Genomic DNA, 18424 nt, shown 5'->3' on the forward strand with positions numbered 1-18424 from the left:
AGGGCAAGAAACCAAAGCGTGCACCCCAGAGGGAGTTACTGTCAATCAAATAGATCCAATGTATTCTATGAGACTCCACTTTGCGGGGTGTTTTTGTTGTGAGTGCTTGTCTCAGGGTGCAGTTTTCACACATACAGGCAAAGGGCACAAGACCTGGAGGATGAGCTGGAGAAGACTAACCAGGCCTACAAAACCCAGGTGGGAGATCTGACACTTGTATCATAAGAGACTGGGAGAGGGCAAAAACATTCACCACGTGCAATGATGATGTATGGCCAATAACGCATTTAATTCTTTTTCCATCTTTCAGATAACTTCTCAGGAAAAGAAGGCACACATTAACTGGGTAAGTACATAGTTGCATCATACATACAATATGGAGCACACCTCAGGCAACTCGTCTGTAATCTCTGTCGTCTGCATTGTAGCTAGCAGCACGAGGTGCTGACCGCGACCTGGCTGAAGTTAAAAGAGAGAATGCACACCTCAGGCAGAAGTAAGTACTAAAGAATACTTTTCTATTGAAGTCAGTTTCACCAGACATAGCAGTTGTCACTACAAAATAGTATTTCCCTGTAGTGAAGTATTCTCCAGCTGTGGTATGTCTCCATGCAGATTGACTGATACTCAGTTCAAGCTGGAGGTCGTGGAGAAAGACCCCTATACTCTGGACAACATGGACAGACCTCTGTTCAGAGGTGAGTCTCTAATAAACCTCCCTAACTGGAAAAATATCTTCTGCTAAATCTCAGCTCGCCCGGTAACCCCTACTCCATACATTGAGAGGGTTGGATAGGGGGAAGCAATATGGCGGCAATCCAAATGCAAGATGAAGTTAACAACTGCTTATAGCATAAAACTGGTTATGGGCGACAGGTAGCCTAGCGGTTAGGACAGTTGGACCAGTAATTGAAAGGTCGCTGGTCTAAATCCCCGAGCTGACTAGGTGAAACATCTGTCAATGTGCCCTTGAGCAAGGCACTTAACCCTAATTGCTCCAGCGTCACCGTCAATAATGGCTGATCCTTGGCTCTGACCCCACTCTCCGAGGGGTGTATCAGGGGGAGTGTAATATGCAACAAAAAAAAAACTTTTCCAATTCACACATGCACTTGTACATGTGTGAAATAGTTCAGATGTAAGCACCCACCTAATTACTATTTGTATAATATCCATCCTCTCAGATCTACAGGAGTGCATCAAATAAAATATTATTTGTCACATGCTTCATAAACAACAGGTGTAGACTAAAAGTGAAATTCTTACTTATAGGCCCTTCCCAACAATGCAGAGAGAAAAATAATAACAAATACACAATGAGTAATGATAACTTGGCTATAATTTAAAATCTATATACACTGGGTACCAGTACTGTGTTGATGTGCAGGGGTACGAGGTAATTGAGGTAGATGTGTATCTGGAAACTATTCAGACCCCTTAACTTTTTCCACATCTTGTTACGTTACAGCCTTATTCTGAAATTGATTGTTGAGGGAAAAAAACCTATTCAATCTACACACAATACCGCATAATGAGAGAGCACTTTTTATTTTATTTTTTTTTGCAAATTCATGAATTTAAAACGGAAATATCAAATTTTATATAAGTATTTAGAGTCTATATGCAGTACTTTGTTGAAGCACCTTTGGCAGCGATTACAGCCTAGAGTCTTCTTGGGTATGAAGCTACAAGCTTGGCACACCTGTATTTGGGGAGTTTCTCCCATTCTTCTCTGCAGATCATATCAAGCTCTGTCAGGTTGGATGGGGAGCATCGCTGCAGAGCTATTTCCAGGTCTCTCCAGAGATGTTCGATCGGGTTCAAGTCCAGACTCTGGCTGGGTCACTCAAAGACATTCAGAGACTTGTCCCGAAGCCACTCGTGCATTGTCTTGGCTGTGTGCTTAGGGTCTTTGTACTGTTGGAAGGTGAACCTTTGCCCCAGTCTGAGGTCCTGAGTGCTCTGGAGCAGGTTTTCATCAAGCATCTCTCTGTACTTTGTTCCATTCATCTTTCCCTCCATCCTGACTACTCTCCCAGTCCCTGCCGCTGAAAAACATCCCCACAGCATGATACTGCCACCACAATGCTTCACCGTAGGGATGGTGCCAGGTTTCCTCGAGGCTTGGCATTCAGGCCAAAAATCTAAATCTTGGTTTCATCAGACCAAAGAATCTTGTTTCTCATGGTCTTGAGTCCTTTAGATGCCTTTTGGCAAACACCAAGCGGGCTGTCATGTGTCTTTTACTGAGGATTGGCTTCCGTCTGGCCACTCTACCATAAAGACCTGATTTGGTGGAGTGCTGCAGAGAGGGTTGTCATTCTGGAAGTTTCTCTCATCTCCACAGAGGAACTCTGGAGCTCTGTCAGAGTGACCATCGGGTTCTTGGTCTCCTCCCTGACCAAGGCCATTCTCCCCCGGCCAAACTTGCCCGGCCAAACTTCTTCCATTTTAAGAATGATGGAGGCCACTGTGTCATTGGTGACCTTCACTGCTGCAGAAATGTTTTGGTGCCTCCACACAATCCTGTCTCAGAGCTCTACTGACAATTCCTTCGACCTCATGGCTTGGTTTTTGCTCTGACGCGCACTGTCAACTGTGGGAGCTTATAGACGGGTGTGTATCTTTCCAAATCATGTCCAATCAATTGAATTTACCACAGGTGGACTCAAATCAAGTTGTAGAAACATCCCAAGGATGATCAATGGAAACAGAAGGCACCCGAGCTCGATTTCGAGGCTCATAGCAAAGGGTCTGAATACTTATGTAAATTAGGTATTTCTGTTTATACATTTCAAACATTTCTAGACCTGTTTTCGCTTTGTCATAATGGGGTATTGTGTGTAGATGATAAATTGTAATGTAATCCATTTTAGAAAAAGGCTTTAACGTAACAAAATGTGGAAAAGATCAAGAGGTCTGAGTACTTTCCCAATGCACTGTACATGTAGGTAGGGGTAAAGTGACTAGGCAACAGGATAGATGGACAGTAGCAGTTAAGAGTTAGTGCAAAAAGGTTCAATGCAGATAGTTAGTCCTTGTAGCTACTGGTTAACTATTTAGATGTCTTATGGCTTGCCTATCGTGTTCTGGGTGTTGCTTTAGAATTTCTGTCATTATTCTGTACATTGAACCATCTGTCCCTCCCTGTCCTGCAGGTGAAAGGTCACCGTATGGCCCCTCCCCCCTACATCGCCCAGCCTCTGAGAACAGAGCCTTCCTGTCTCCGCCTACCCTGATGGATGGCCCGCCCCGCCTCTCTCCAAACTTCCCCCCCATGGGACCAGGAGGCAGAGGTGACCTCTCCAGTCCACGTCAATGCACTGCAGGCCTGGGTCATTCCGGTCATACAATAACACCACAGCTGAATTTACATGTCTTGTGACATGTGTGCCCTTTTACCATCAGTGCCATGTTATACTCTTTGAAATGGCGTGTTATGAGTTTATATTTAGCATAAATATTTTTGCGTTTGTATTTAGTACCAATTTCCTATGTGCCATGACCTTGTAAAAATGACATTAAGAAAAATGATCTGCAGGATAAATTGATTATTTAATTCAATGAAATTAGAGTTTGGATTTTATAGTCTTCTTATTGACTAAAACAACGCTGAAAACCTGTTCTTAAGCACATAATACAAATGTGTACTAAGTCTTGATTGGCTGGAAGGTTGGCATAACATCTGTTAGAGATGCTTATCTTTATAGTCTAAATTGCCTTGGCAGTGAGCATGCACCAGCAAAATAGGAAATGCTATGCTGCTACAGTATATCTATCACCTACAGTGAGAGGAGTGTTGTCTTTGCACATGTTTTGGTTTTGTCATCCATGCTTCATGAACTCATTGACATTATGCTGGCTCTCTTTCTCACTCACCAACCACTCCCACATATCTCGCCTCTCTTTCTCATATGCTCTTTGTCATGCTCTCTCTTTCTGCCCTCCCTCTTTCTCTCTCTCCCCCATAACCAGTATCCCGAGGCCTGTTAGATCCCCCTGGTGGGGTGGACTCTGATCGTAGTGGTGGTCCTCACTCTGACAGCGGCTCGATATCTCCCACCTGGGAGAGGGATCGCAGGGGCCCACCTATACACCCTCCAGGTACAGTGATGACCACCCGCTATTGCCCCCCCTATGATCTCAGGCAGCAGCCGCTCCAATCACAATAGACAGAAGTTATTCTATCCTTCTGATATTCTAATCTTCTAGTCTACTCTTTGACACATTCATTTGTTTTTTTAGTATCAGCCCTAAAGGGTATGTGTTCTTTATTTATTTATTTCAGTATGTTTTACCATCTTTATACGTAAAGAGGCCCTGACTTTCTTTTGGGTTTTAGATAATTAGTAATCAGGTTAGAGTGAGTTATGTTTGTTAACCAACTGTCAGATTTGTTCACAGCAAAATATTTCCCCTCAGTTGGGTTACTGTTTAAATTTCAAGGTGAAGTCTACATCTGTTGTATTTGACACGTGACAAATACATTTTTATTTGATTGTGGTGCTGTAGTGTGGTCAGCCGGCCCTGTGAAAGGTTTGAGATTCTCTCTTTTGGTTGTCAGTCTGTGAGGCAAAGGTCAGTGAGTGTATGACTACTATTTGTCCAGTACTGATGTTGTCGTAGTTCCAGCCTCACCTCTGAGTCACGTGACAGGACCACAGAGATGGGCAGAGTCAGCAGGTTGGGCACACTGACTGCAGACTACTGCATTGAGGAGCCTGAACCTCCACTGGTTTGTTCCAGAGTTTTCCCCCACCCACACTTTGGCCTTTGTCACCTGGGCCCCTACGCTACTCTAACCAAATTCTGGCCTCAGCCTGGTTTGAGATGTCTAATGTTCACTGGAGTTAGGAACTATTATTTATTTAGTTGAGTTATCATGGGGGAGCAATTGGCATGTGGCATCACTGTATTTTGATTATACATTGACAATTCCATCATGCCCACCCTGCCTACTACTGTCACTGTTTTGATGTGTACTAACTCAATGCATCATGATTTAAATGTGTGCTTGTTTTTTGTTTCTGATATGATAGAGAGGTGTTTGCTTTTCGCTCCAATCCCCTTTGGACCAGTGGAGGCTGCTGAAGGGTGGATGGCTCATAATAATGGCTAGAATGGAGCGAATGGAATGGCATTAAACACATAGAAACCATGTGTTTGATATTATTCCGCTCCAGCCATTACCATGAGCCTTTCCAATTAAGGTGCCACCAACCTCCTGTGCTTTGTACACTTCTGACTGTGTGATCCCCTCCTTCAGCTCAGCTGGTCTAAATAAATCTGACGAAACAGTGCTTTCTCTCTCCTCTTTTTTTTTTTCTCATAAAGGGTATATGTATCTAGACCCAGGCCTTCCCTACAGGAGACCTCTGCCCGGAGCCCTTCCTATGGGCCCCCTACCACCCAGGGGCCCCGGTCCTGCTGAGTCCCACAGCTTTGGCCACCAACCTGGTGAGAACCTTCCTTTCTAACATCTATTACAGCACCATAGATTTAGTTTTTAAAATGTCTGAGATGATTTCTATGTCTGCACTATAGCCACTCTGCCAAATTAACTTCAAAAGGGCGTTTAGTGCTTGGAGTATGTAACTAAAGTGATTAAATACATTTCAAAGACAGGATCTTTAATGCTGACGTGATTCAGACCGATCTCCGTCAGCAGTGAATAGTAGGAGTTTAGATGATTAGTATACCTCTGAAGAACAATCCAATGTTAGAGAATGGGCAGGATATTGTGCCTAATCTGGAAACTCCCTTGGTTTAATAGAGTTAAGCTAATAGCATTATCGAGGCATGAATGAGCCCTCTTCATCAAATAAACCCACCAAAGACGGAAGTGGATCTAGTTAGGTTATTACTGTGTTTTTCCTCTTGTGTTCTTGCAGACTCATCATTTATGGGAAACAGTATGGGTCCTGGTGAAAATGAAAGAGACGTAAGTTTTCTCACCCTTCTACTAACAATAGGGGTCCATTCATGCACTGTCTCTCTCTCTCTCTCATATATATATATATATATATATATATATATATATATATATATATATATATATATATACACACATATATACACACAACTAATTTCCCCATGGGGATAATAGTGTTGTACTACTACAGTGCCCTCCATTGTTATTGGGTATTTGAAATGTGTTCCCTCAGTCCCATCTGTCAGCACCTGGAGATCTGAGAGACATGAGGATGGGACCTCCTCTCTTAGTACCCCCTGGTATGGGTCCTCTCCCACCCATGGAGCACAGGGACCCTTACTTTGCACGCAAAGGCCCTTACGGACCTCCAGACTTTTTCTCACCACGAGGTCCAGCCCCCATGGGCAGTAAGTATGCTGTTTTCCCTATATAATAAAGGCTCATATGTGCTTTTAAGTTATAATGCATTATGGGCCTTCCGTGTGGCGCAGTGGTCTAAGGCACTGCATCACAGTGCTAGCTTTGCCACTAGAGATTCTGGGTTCGAGTCCAGGCTCTGTCGCTGCCAGCTGCGACCGGGAGACCCATCGGGCGGCGCACAATTGGCCCAGCGTCGTCCGGGTTAGGGGAGGGTTTGGCCTTGTCCCATCGCGCACTAGTGACTCCTGTGGCGGGCTGGGCGCAGAGCACACTGACACGGTCGCCAGGTGTACGGTGTTTCCTCCGACACATTGGTGTAGCTGGCTTCCGGGTTAAGTGGACATTGTGTCAAGAAGCAGTGCGGTTGGGTTGTGTTTCGGAGGATTCACGGCTCTCGACCTTCGTCTCACTCGAGTCCGTACAGGAGTTGCAGCTACGAGACAAGACTAACTACCAATTAGGGAGAGAAAGGGGTATTAAAAAAAAACATTGTTATAACGCATTAAAACTGCAGGTTTTAAGTAGTATTACATAATGTTTTTATGTAATAATTTGTTTCTATTAAACTAAGTTTTGGGTGAGAGATGAAGATTGTCATTCCATACATCATTTGCTACATCTTGCAGGTTAAATGTCTCTGCCTTCATACTGTTAGACTGACTAAATGTAATCCTTTCCCCCTTATTTCCCCTGTAGTGCGAGGACCACCTCCCCCGGGAATGTTTGGGCGAGTCCCCCCTCCACCGCCGCAGCACAGTTTTCTCCCTGGACCCCCTCCAAGGCCCTCCCCACCTGGCAGCGAAGTGTCTTCTGACCAGTCCCCCTCTCCACATGATGTTATCTGAGCCAGCTCTCTGTGTGGGAGAAACTCTCTCTCGGCCCGCTTCCTGTGTGAAACTTCACTTCATGTTGTTGTGATAGTAGTGAGCAACTGAGCGTGTGTTCAGGGACTGTTTCCTGAAGTGTAACTTCAACATTCATGTGACTCTTTCTCCCTTTTTTAGAGTCTGGGAGTGGAATTGTTTCCCCCGCAGTCTGTTGCACACACAAACATAGATCACTGTGTCTTAGGACTTAATGAGAGAACAATACAGTACCACTAGGAGTTTTACACAACTGGAAGTACTGAGCGAACATTTATGTAACAGTTTTTTTGTAGATTCACATAGCTGTATGAGTCATAATACCCATAAAACCTAGCAGTCAAACAGGGAATTGTTTCCAATTGTTTTTCCAACCATTTTCCCATAGGGGATTTTAGAAACACTTAAAATGGATGAATCGAGGCAAAGGTAAGAATCTCTGTATTAACGATCTAATTTTCGCTAAATGTATCCTGAACAAAAATATAAACGCAACATGCAAGAATTTTTAGGATTTTACTGACAGTTCATATGAGGAAATCAGTCAATTGAAATGAATTCATTAGACCCTAATCTATGGATTTCACATGACTTGGAATACAGATATGCATCTGTTGGTCATAGATACCTTAAGAAAAGCGCTTCCCGATCATGTCACGGTATTTCTGTGCATTCAAATTGCAATTGATAAAATGCTGTTTTGCTTATGCTTGCCCATACCAAAACCCCACCATGTTCACAATATAAACATCAGCAAACCGATCACCCACATGACACCATACACGTGGTCTGCGGATGCCAAATTCTCTAAAACGGCGGAGGCGGCTTACTGGCGAGAAATTATCTTGAAACAGCTTTGGTGGGCATTCCTGTAGTAAGCATGCCAATTGAACGCTCCCTCAAAACTGGAGATATCTGTGGCATGTGACAACTGCACATTTTAGAGTGGCCTTTTATTGTCCCCAGCACAAGGGGCACATGTGTAATGATAATGCTGTTTAATCAACTTCTTGATATGACACTCAGGTGGATGGATTATCTTGGCAGAGGAGAAATGCTCACTAACGGATGTAAACAAATTTGTGCAAAACAAGCTTTTTGTCCATATGGAGAATTTCAGGGGTCTTATTTCAGCTCGTGAAACATGGGACCAACACTTGTTGCGTTTTATATTTTTGTTCCGTGCAGTAATAAATTGGCTACATTTCTGTAAACTGTCTTGAGCAAGTTTTAAGTTGACACATTACCTGTTGGCAAAGGTGTCACCTAGAGATGACTTGCAGGGATTTGTCTTTTTGCATGATGTATACTAATTAGCATTTTTGAATGAGTAAATAGAGCCGACTGTATTTATAAGTCTCCTTTGCCCGAGAGAGTTAGATGGTTGTCACGCCAGGGTAAGCCTACACGAAGCACAGCCCTTAAGTGTTTCTGAAATCCCTACAGGAAAAGTGGAAAAACGATTGGAACAATTTCTGACCGCTAGGTGTTATGGGTATGATGACTATAGCTATGTGAATCTTCCTTGTTCTGAGTGGCGACTTGGACTAACTTGAAGGGTGCGTTTGCTTGTATTGTTAAAGGCCTTTTAAATCAATCTTATGTCCCTTGCATTCTTGACATGGGTATATATTAGACATTGTGTCAATATTGTGAAGGAATTGTATATACCAGTCACATTTCCTGTCTAAATTGAGCTGGGAAATAACTTTTTTTAGCATTGAGGTCTTGAGAGTCCATAGTTTGATCATTAAAGGTCATGGAATATGAAGAGATTTATTGTTAAAATGTAATGCTCAAGTAATTAAATTGCTGTTGTAATGTTCATAGTATCAAATGTTTAATTCAAAATGACATTGGTCCTATTCAGGTATAGCTGTAACCTCATGATCTGAACTGGACCATATAAGCTGTGCCAAGTCACAAACATCCAATGACATCTAGCTCTGACATGTTCCTGTAAGGTAAAATTACACCTGATGAATATTAAGGGTGAGATGTTACACAAGATTAAAAACTAGGACAACAAAACTCAAATTAAACAATGAATAATACAAAAGACCATGTTTGTCTTTATAATGCTTTTATTCACTGATTAAAAGAAGCATTCAACATTCAGCTGGTTTACCCAATCTGTCAGTTAGGTTTTTTTTTCATAGGATTTTCCTTCTTTAGCTACCTTGAAACCTTGGATCACTTTTCTAAATCAATAAAATTCTCTCCACACCTGGCATTTTCACACATGCGCCAGTGGATTTCCCATTTGCAGATGTACATATAAAATCCAATGCTATGTGCTCACTTGAAACAGAACACACCTGTCCAAATATTTAAACATTTAAGATGGTAACAAACCGCTTACAAACTTTGTTCATAAATAGAACCCAGACATGTTGCATAAGAGTATATGTATTGATATATACAAATATGCAATGTGAGTTATATTCTTCCCCGAAAGTTTATAAGGACGCAGTCCAGGTGTTCGCACTGCTCGTGCCCCCGTGGTTGCCACTTGTAATGTATGACTTATTTTATTGCAAACTGTCCTGATTTTAAACAAATGCACGACATTCGTACCACTTAACTGGGGCCTGCTGGCCAGTCTCATAGAGACCATGTCTGTAAACCACGGTTGCCTTTGAAACAGTTTGGCTTCCGAAGAATCAAGATCAACAATTGTAATAAGGCCAAGTATCGTAGCAAGTTATTTCCATTTGTAAGTGACAAAAAAAAAACACTGGATTATATGCATTTCACTTGCATAGTTTGACTGCTGTAATGCAAGCCAGCCATTAAGAGATGGGGCTTGTTTTAAGCTCGCCTCCCTCCTGACCCTCACAACAGTGGACCTGTGGTATTACAGTGGTTCAGGTTTTTAATAATGGAATAAAACCAAAGACAGAAAGCATCAGTTCTCCTCAGGTCTCTTTAACTTCAAGCATTTACACTCTTAAGGCTGGCATGAGTTAATTTAGCTGTAAGGTACTGTAGCTTTCTGAGTGCAATACGCTTCTATAGGCAACAGTTAGAACTGCCCTCCAAGCAGCTCACTGTAGCTACACAGCATCATCCTACTCAACAAGAGAGATTTGGATTGCAAATGCATATAAAAAGTGTTCAGAAATAATAAAACAATATCAAATAAAAAAAGGGGATCCAATCTCACAGTTGTAACCTAAAAATAACCCAACTGGTCTTATTTTTGTCCATAGTAACAAAATATCCCCAGTCTGCTGTGCTGTGCCTTTTAACATGCAGAAAGACTGGGCTACACAACCTCTATGCAAACAATTATTTTAATCAAAAGACCAGTTGTGACCTACCTACTGGATCCCGTTACCCTTCAAAACAAAGAATAAGAGTAAAAAAAAAAAAGTCATCTCATGCAGACATTTGGCCATTTTGTTTGTTTTTAACTCCCCAGTGGAATGTTCCTTACACATTTCTTAGCAGCGTACTGGTCTGATAGAATCAACCAATCTTGATTTTATCTATACTTAAATTACATTCACTCTTCACAGTGAAACAGGTGCATTTGTAAAGAGAGAGCTCTACTGTTGTTGACCAAACCACAGCTCAGCTGTGCACCACATGTGGTCCAACTTCACCCCCTATTCAGTAAGTATATCATATTTCTAGAAGTATAGTAGTAGTTGTAAAGGAGTAGTCGTAGTAGTACATCACAGCTGATCAGCCATGGGCCCTGCCCTCTGCCAGCATGTGGGCACTTTATAAGAGTTGTTTCACACCGTGATCTTTGGCAGCTGACGCAGACGCGCTGACACAACGTTTTTAAAATCCAGTGACTTGTTGGAAAAAATATTGATCCTAACTTTCATTATGATGTTGAGGCCTGAGCGATGGAAATCATTTCCTCCTCTCCCCCAACTGACAGTAACCCTGAGAAAGGCTGTTTCCTGCTCACTGGTGAGAAAGTGGTACACCATGTTTTACTTCAAACACACCATACACCCCCTTCTCTGATGTATGCACTTTTGAAACTTTACACAAAACACACACCAAAAAAAAAAAAACACTGATGTGTAAATGAGCTATGCTTCTGTAACGGTAGTCAAATGCGGTACTAGACAATGAACTGGAAACGAACGCAGAACAAATGGAACATTTGAAATTAAAGCTACTCTGGATTTAGGCACAGCATGAATGCAACATTAGGATGTTTTACACATTGTAACAATTGACTGGCATTCGTCATCCTCTTCCTCTAACAAGGTCTTACCCTACCCCTGTTCAGCACAAACAAGTTAACTCCAAATATAGAATATTATCTATCCTTTTTGGTGTGGTACTAAAAATAGACAGGACTTGAACACTTTTAGAATCCCTCTTAACATGCATATAGTTTCAATATTACTTTTCCCCCATATTGATGCTTCTCATGCATAAACCGTAGATAGACTAAGTTTACTCCGAGTGGAACCTTGCATGCAGGCTCATATCTGACTGCAACAGCTAAACAGATTAGTAGTGGATTCCACAGGCTGATTGTGACATTGTTTGAAACATGGATCACACACACACTTCTTGCCATCTGATGTCAGATGTTTCTATACAAGATAATTTTTTCCTCAATATACAGTACTTCATCTCTTCTTTAACTGAAATGGCTGGCTTTGGTAGTACCAATGAAAGTCATGGGCACGGAGGAACGCAACAAGAAGCAATAGCCGACCGACGGCTTCATAACCACTCAAGGTCAAGAGATGTAGCCTACTCTCGTCTTCTCTGGAATGTTACAATATCTCAGCAGCACAGAACAAGCAGAGGCCTACCAGAGAGGTCACCTATTCCAGGCCCCACACACTGTACTGCCTTATCAGTCAAGACTGGTTCCCTAAGCTTTACAAGCGAGGATAAAGAAGATATTCATATGTAGGGGGAATTCTGGATAGCAGACAACTTTACACATTAAAAAAAGGTTGTTAGCTTCACATTTACATTCTACCACTGAGCAACCAACTTCAGATTCCCTCTACTACTCTGAGCTCTAAAACAGCAAGTACACAACAATAGAAAACGTCATTAAAAGTCTTTTCACAGACAGACATCACGGATCTTAACCTTCTTAAAAGTTCAATCGAGGGAACGAGGCGGGGCTAGAAAAATAAAACCAACAACCTCTGGTGTGCGTTGTGTTGGAAGATTTCTTTCCCCAGTATTAGTATCCAGTATTCAGTCCCACCACCACGCACACTGGCCCTTAGAACAGATAGCTTTGCATTAAAATAAAGCCTTCATTGGAAAAAAGTACAGAAAGTGCAAAAATCCTGAGATATGGAACAAGCAAATATATGCCTCCCTCCATCCAACGCTCAGCAGGTGAAACACTGTGGCCCTGGAGTCAGTCAACACAGCAAGTACTTTGCCCTAAAACTGTGAACAAGAGAAATACGTGCAAGGAGTAATTTGCCATTCTTTAAACTCTTTCAACACCTTAATCTTAAAACAAATGTACGACTAAGTTTGTTTACCCTGTGGTAAAATGGGCAGATTTGATGGCAAAAACGATTGAATCCAGAACACAAGGGGATTTCCAAGGCAACTGTGACTCAAGAAAAACTGGATTAAACTGACAGACTAGCTGATTGTTTCATAGTATACATCATCATCACCCCCACCACCATCTTCATCATCATGTTTTGCCTACCTGAGACAGACAGAGAGGATTTTTCTGAGAGCAAACTGCAGCACATGACTGTCAATGCTGACCCCTGACTAAAGTACTGCAGCTGTACGTAGGCAGCTCAAAGGGTCTCAGCATGAGTGTGTCAGTGTGGAACCCTTAGCAATTTGTTTCACCAGCAGAACTGTATCACATCCCACCTCTGGGCTGAGAAGAACCAGCAGGATCTTAGTCCCGTAACATAGCAATCATATTATCTCCAAAACACAAAAGTAAAGAGCAGACAGGAAGTGAGGGGTTAGGGGGGCCTAACAGTCCACCAGCACTGACCCTCCCTCTGCCGGAAGACCACTGGACTAATCTCCTCTTAAAAAGGTGAACAAACAATTACAAAGGATTCCGTCATTGCAAAAAGCCAAGGTGGATTAACTGATAAGTTAGTTTACGGTAACTCAGCACTCGCTAAGAGAAAAACAACAAACAGACAAAACCAAAAAGAAAACTTGCAATACAAGTAAGCTAGCTTTGTAAAAAAAAAAGCCCCCTCCATACACCAATCGCTCAATTAGCTACTAATCAAATACCCGACTATACTCTCCTATTCATAAGCAGGATATATATAGATAGATATAAATATAGAGCTAATACTGATTAAACACAGCACATATAAAGGATTAGTTCATTCTACAAAGAAAGAAAATATACACTAAAAATAAAGTATGCAAATGAGATAGGACCCATAAGGTTTAGATTATATCATCATGACAAGCACTGAGCATGTGCAGCAGGCCAGACCAGGGTCGTGTTCTTTAGGGCACACAACAGAAAACGTTTCAAAACGTTTTGCAACAGAAAACAGAAGATGAGCGTTTCTTACTGGACAAGCCCGGGTAGTCCCTCCCTGTTTAGGTCTTGTTTTCTTCCGTTTGGTGCCTAATGAACACGACCCAGATGGAGGACCGGCCTGGCGGTTGTAGCTCTAGCCTACATGCCCAGGCTGAAGCTCTGCATCTCCCTGTGGAAGTGCTGGGTGGGCTCGCTGAGGACCAAGTTGGAGTCCATGGAGGGGTGCCAGATGCGCCCCAGGCCCTGGGACACCTCCTTCACCAGGTTGTGGACGGGGTCACCCTCCATGAAGACCCCCTGGTCCGGGTCGAAGTCGATACTCTCCTCGGACACAGCCAGGACCTTGAGGCTGGAGCCACGTAGACGGGAGATGGCCACCAGGTTGTGGGACCACACAGTGTAGCCTGTGGTGTTCAGACAGAGGAGAATCACATTGAACACCACTGTAGAAAAAACATACTGCATATTGAATGTAAACCAACTCCATTTGATCTGTGCTATACAAATCAACATGCTGCCAATATGACCTCTACACTATACACACACTAGACATAACATTACTCCTATAGAAAATATGTATAACTGGTTATTTTATCTGAGCAACTAGAACCCATGATATTCGTAATCGAAATCACTCCCATTAAAATGTTAGGCTACACTAAAAGTGTTGAGCTACGTAATACTAGCTTTTGACCCAGGCTGACTCACCATGGATAACCAGGACAGAGAGGTGTACGCAGCGCCAGGCCAGTAGGACCAGCGGGTCTTCGTTGCGGTTGACGCTGAGGTCAGGGAAGCCGGTGTCATCCCTCATCAGGACGAAGTGGCTCAGGGTCTTGTTGTACTGCTGGGAAATGAGCTCCAGCGTGCCGTCTGTGACCAGGGTGGAGTAGCTGTCCAGGTGGATCCTCTCCAGGGGTAGGCTGGGCTTGAGCACCCTCAGCAGGTCCTGGCTGGACACATCCAGGGCCATCATGTAGACCCGCAAGTTAGCGCAGCGTCGGACCAGGGCCTTCCAGTCATCCTCACTGGCGGTGCAATCCAGCGGCTTGGCCTCCAGAGCGGCACCATTCACCATCAAGGAGAGGCGGTGTAGTGGAGCACGGTGTCCTCCAGCCAGCAGGCGGCACATCTCAGAGGTGAAGTCACAGAAGTCGAGGGCCAGGGAACGCAGGTGGACAAGGCGCTCCAGCTCCACAGGGGAGGACAGGCAGGGCAGCTGGTTGTCCAACAGGCTGAGGTGCTCCAGGGAGGCAGCGCTGGGGTTGGACAGAGAGGCCAGGGAGCAGGGGGTCACCACACCCAGCATGAAGGCTGAGGACAGCCACTTCATCTGCCTGCTGTTAGACAAAACTTCCACTAACAGCTGCTGGATCCTATTCCAGGCCAGAGGAATACAAACACAAAGACAGAGAGAGAGAAAGTTAAAATCTTTGTCACGTCTTTGACTCTCATATATGCAAATAAGTCTACTCTAAATTAAAACAAATACAGGAAGAAAAAAAAAATAGGCAGAACATAAATCCTATTAGATTACCTGGGGCAGCAGGTAGCCTAGTGGTTAGAGCATTGGCCCAGTAACCGAAAGTTTGCTAGATCAAATCCCCAAACTGACAAGGTCAAAATCTGTCATTCTGCCCCTGAACAAGGCACTATTCTTAGGACTTCATTGTAAATAAGAATTAGTTCTTAACTGACTTGCCTAATCAAATAATGGTTAAATAAATTTAAAAAATACCTAGTTATGTGTTCTATATGTAATTCTATGAGGCAGAATTTCAACTGAGGACTGTGATTGTGACCCATTTATGCCCTTTTGTCACCTTAAGCAAGATATAAAGCCACTCACTCTTTGATTTTCACTCCTCCTTGGTCAACCTGGTTGAGATAGGCACTGTCCAGAATGCCCTCATCCTGAAGAACGCAGGTATCCCCATACAGACTCAGCTTCTGGAGATTCCTAGAGCGAGAAAGTAGTATGAGCTTTAGACAAAACCGGACACAATCAGCCATAGTGGAGGTCAGTGACAGTATGTTCTAATTGTACTCTGCAACAAACACGACTGCAAACAACTCAAACAGTATGCACGTCCTCACCAATTTGCCAGAAGGCCTGTGACAATCAACACCTTTCAACATCACTGGTGTACACCACAAACCCAGCATTCCTCATTTGACTGTACAACCAACATCTCTAGAGCTCTCTTTCACAAGTGTGTTGTTATTGAATGAGTACTGGAATTAACTACCAACAAAGAAATGCCTCAAGACAGTTTTAAGTCTCCCTATGTGGCAGTGCAACTGGAACTTTTCAGGACAGTATGTGTCCAAAAGATATTGGCATATTGCTAGTACAGGTTTGAGAAGCCGGACTTGCAAATGAAAGCATGCTGCCAATGTCATTGCTGACCTTAGTGGTTCCGTTTATAGATTACCTGAGCATGACCACCACTGCTGCAGCAATGTAGTTCAAATTATAAACATGCCCTAGCAACATTTGCATACCAGGCAGAAAAACAGACTTCAGACTGACATGTCCTATATACCAAGTAGCTAGATTATAGCTTGAATAGGCGAAAAACGACACCTCAATCAGGCAGGAAACGCAGAAATCCGTAGAGAACGACATGACCCGATTACGTAATAACATGGTGGGTTTGTTTATAGCTAGGCTAGCTAAAGGTTAGCTCGCTGACTACGCAGACCCAACACACTCAATTTGACGAGTATGGCGTAGCTGACGCACTTTGCATTAAACATGATGTTAATGTATCCAACTACCTGTTGTTTCGAATACATCCGAGGACACACAACACCTGGTCCAAATAGGTGATAATTGCGTCTTTCCAGCGGCCAGGGAACTGAGGGTCGCTTTCGACAGATTCCATCCTGCCCTCCACGCCATTCAATGGCCTTAGATATCCTTCAACTGGGGCAAACTCGAGCTGTAGCTCGCGCACGAAGGAGCCAAACTTCCTCATGAGAAAGTCTAATCTTGGGGTCTGTTCGGAGCCATAGCCTCCCCCATTCGAGCCACCTCCGACACGCAACTTGAGCTCCGTCCAAAGCGATGGGTAAAACAGACACTCCCTCCAGCGAGAGCACACGGACGAGGCCCGAAGCTTGTCACGGTCGGACAAGAATGAAAATATGTGGACGATAAGCTCGCTTGGTAAAGCCATGGCTCCAACACCCCCGCACAGAGCCATGGCGCAGGCCACTAAACTATTATTCGCAAACAAAAGTGTAAATATAACCGTTGTAAGATTGTGCGACAACGGTACTGTTCCGATACTCTCTGTGTGGAAAACAAACAACATTCAGCAGCTTTGTGTTCAATACTATTGGAGGATACCACTTCTATGACTACGTGGGGATGAAAACAATACTCTGCAAAATCCCACTTATGAAACAGGCCGACATAGTTTGCTTTCCTTATGAAAATACATCTGTTTGATACAACTTTAGTTTCCCCATAGTATGTTGTCCATTTAGTTATACTGACGACATCTACAAATGTAGTATTATTTTATCAAGCCATTTGGGGAAATGGTTTGACCCAAGTGCTGTTATTTTTGCCATACCTCTCAAGTGCGCAAGGTGGAGTACTTTCATTGCAGTTGAGCCCCGCAATATTCTACTGGATTTATAAGAATAAAATAGTAAAATGGTCATTTTATTGAATTCTCTGCCCACGCCAAGACCACGTCGTTCAATCAATCAATCAAATGTATTTATAAAGCCCTTTTTACACCAGCCGATGTCACAAAGTGCTATATAGAAACCCAGCCTAAAACCCCAAACAGCAAGTAATTCAGATGTAGAAGCACTGTGGCCAGGAAAAGCACCGTAGAAAGGCAGGAACATAGGAAGAAACCTAGAGAGGAACCAGGCTCTGAGGGGTGGACAGTCCTCTTCTGGCTGTGCCGGGTGGAGATTATAACACTACATGGCCAACGTTCATAGATGACCAGCAGGGTCAAATAATAATAATCACAGTGGTTGTAGAGGGTGCAACAGGTCAGCACCTCAGGAGTAAATGTCAATTGGCTTTTCATAGCCGAGCATTCAGAGTTCGAGACAGCAGGTGCGGTAGAGAGAGAGAGTCGAAAACAGCAGGTCCAGGACAAGGTAGCACACCCGGTGAACAGGTCAGGGTTCCATAGCCGCAGACAGAGCAGTTGAACCTGGAGCAGCAGCACAACTAAGTGGACTGGGGACAGCAAGGAGTCATCAGGCCAGGTAGTCCTGAGGCATGGTCCTAGGCCTCAGGTCCTCCGGGAGGGAAGGGAGAGAGAATTAGAGGGAGAAAACTTAAATTCACACAGGACACTGGATAAGACAGGAGAATTACACCAGACATAACAGACTGACTCTAGCCCCCCGACACAAACTATTGCAGCATAGATACTGGAGGCTGAGACAGGAGGGGTCGGGAGACACTGCGGCCCCGTCCAACGATACCCCCGGACAGGGCCAACCAGGTAGGATATAACCCCACCCACTTTGCCAAAGCACAGCCCCCACACCACTAGAGGGATATCCGCAAACCACCAACTTACTACCCTGAGACAAGGCTGAGTATAATCCACAAAGATCTCCCCCACGGCACGAACCTGAGGGGGCGCCAACCCGGACAGAAAGATCATGTCAGTGACTCAACCCACTCAAGTGACGCACCCCTCCTAGGGACGGCATGGAAGAGCACTAGTAAGCCAG

The 18424-nt window shown here is 43.7% G+C and overlaps 2 protein-coding genes across 12 annotated transcripts in view; one reads left to right on the plus strand and one right to left on the minus strand.

The window, feature by feature from the left end:
• Window positions 1–7564, plus strand: part of ctage5 (CTAGE family, member 5) — a 25727-nt gene extending 18163 nt beyond the window's left edge. For all 11 annotated transcript variants that reach the window (XM_038967814.1, XM_038967815.1, XM_038967816.1 and 8 more), the window contains 10 exons: window positions 138–198; window positions 311–346; window positions 429–496; window positions 616–698; window positions 3159–3296; window positions 3976–4104; window positions 5335–5457; window positions 5892–5941; window positions 6165–6339; window positions 7049–7564. In XM_038967814.1, the coding sequence (XP_038823742.1) occupies window positions 138–198; window positions 311–346; window positions 429–496; window positions 616–698; window positions 3159–3296; window positions 3976–4104; window positions 5335–5457; window positions 5892–5941; window positions 6165–6339; window positions 7049–7197 (1012 nt within the window). In that variant the 3' untranslated portion in view covers window positions 7198–7564. The remainder of the gene's footprint in view (window positions 1–137; window positions 199–310; window positions 347–428; window positions 497–615; window positions 699–3158; window positions 3297–3975; window positions 4105–5334; window positions 5458–5891; window positions 5942–6164; window positions 6340–7048) is intronic.
• A 1717-nt stretch (window positions 7565–9281) lies between these two features.
• Window positions 9282–17028, minus strand: LOC120023742 (F-box only protein 33-like). Its single transcript, XM_038967826.1, has 4 exons — window positions 16487–17028; window positions 15555–15665; window positions 14414–15081; window positions 9282–14109 (listed from the first exon to the last, which is right to left on the minus strand). Exons 1-4 carry the CDS (start codon window positions 17023–17025, stop codon window positions 13844–13846), a joined length of 1584 nt encoding a protein of 527 aa, XP_038823754.1. The 5' UTR covers window positions 17026–17028; the 3' UTR covers window positions 9282–13843.
• Between the last annotated feature and the right edge of the window lie 1396 nt (window positions 17029–18424).

The sequence above is a fragment of the Salvelinus namaycush genome, chromosome 28 (genome assembly GCF_016432855.1).
Source record: "Salvelinus namaycush isolate Seneca chromosome 28, SaNama_1.0, whole genome shotgun sequence".
NCBI classification, from domain to species: Eukaryota; Metazoa; Chordata; class Actinopteri; order Salmoniformes; family Salmonidae; genus Salvelinus; species Salvelinus namaycush.

Coding starts and splice junctions, on each gene's coding strand:
- LOC120023742 (XM_038967826.1), bottom strand. CDS start 17,025: ATGTTGTTTGTTTTCCACACAGAGAGTATCGGAACAGTACCGTTGTCG. Junction 15,082..15,554: donor GGAGGAGTGAAAATCAAAGA/GTGAGTGGCTTT, acceptor GGCCTGGAATAG/GATCCAGCAGCTGTTAGTGG. Junction 14,110..14,413: donor CTCTGTCCTGGTTATCCATG/GTGAGTCAGCCT, acceptor TGAACACCACAG/GCTACACTGTGTGGTCCCAC.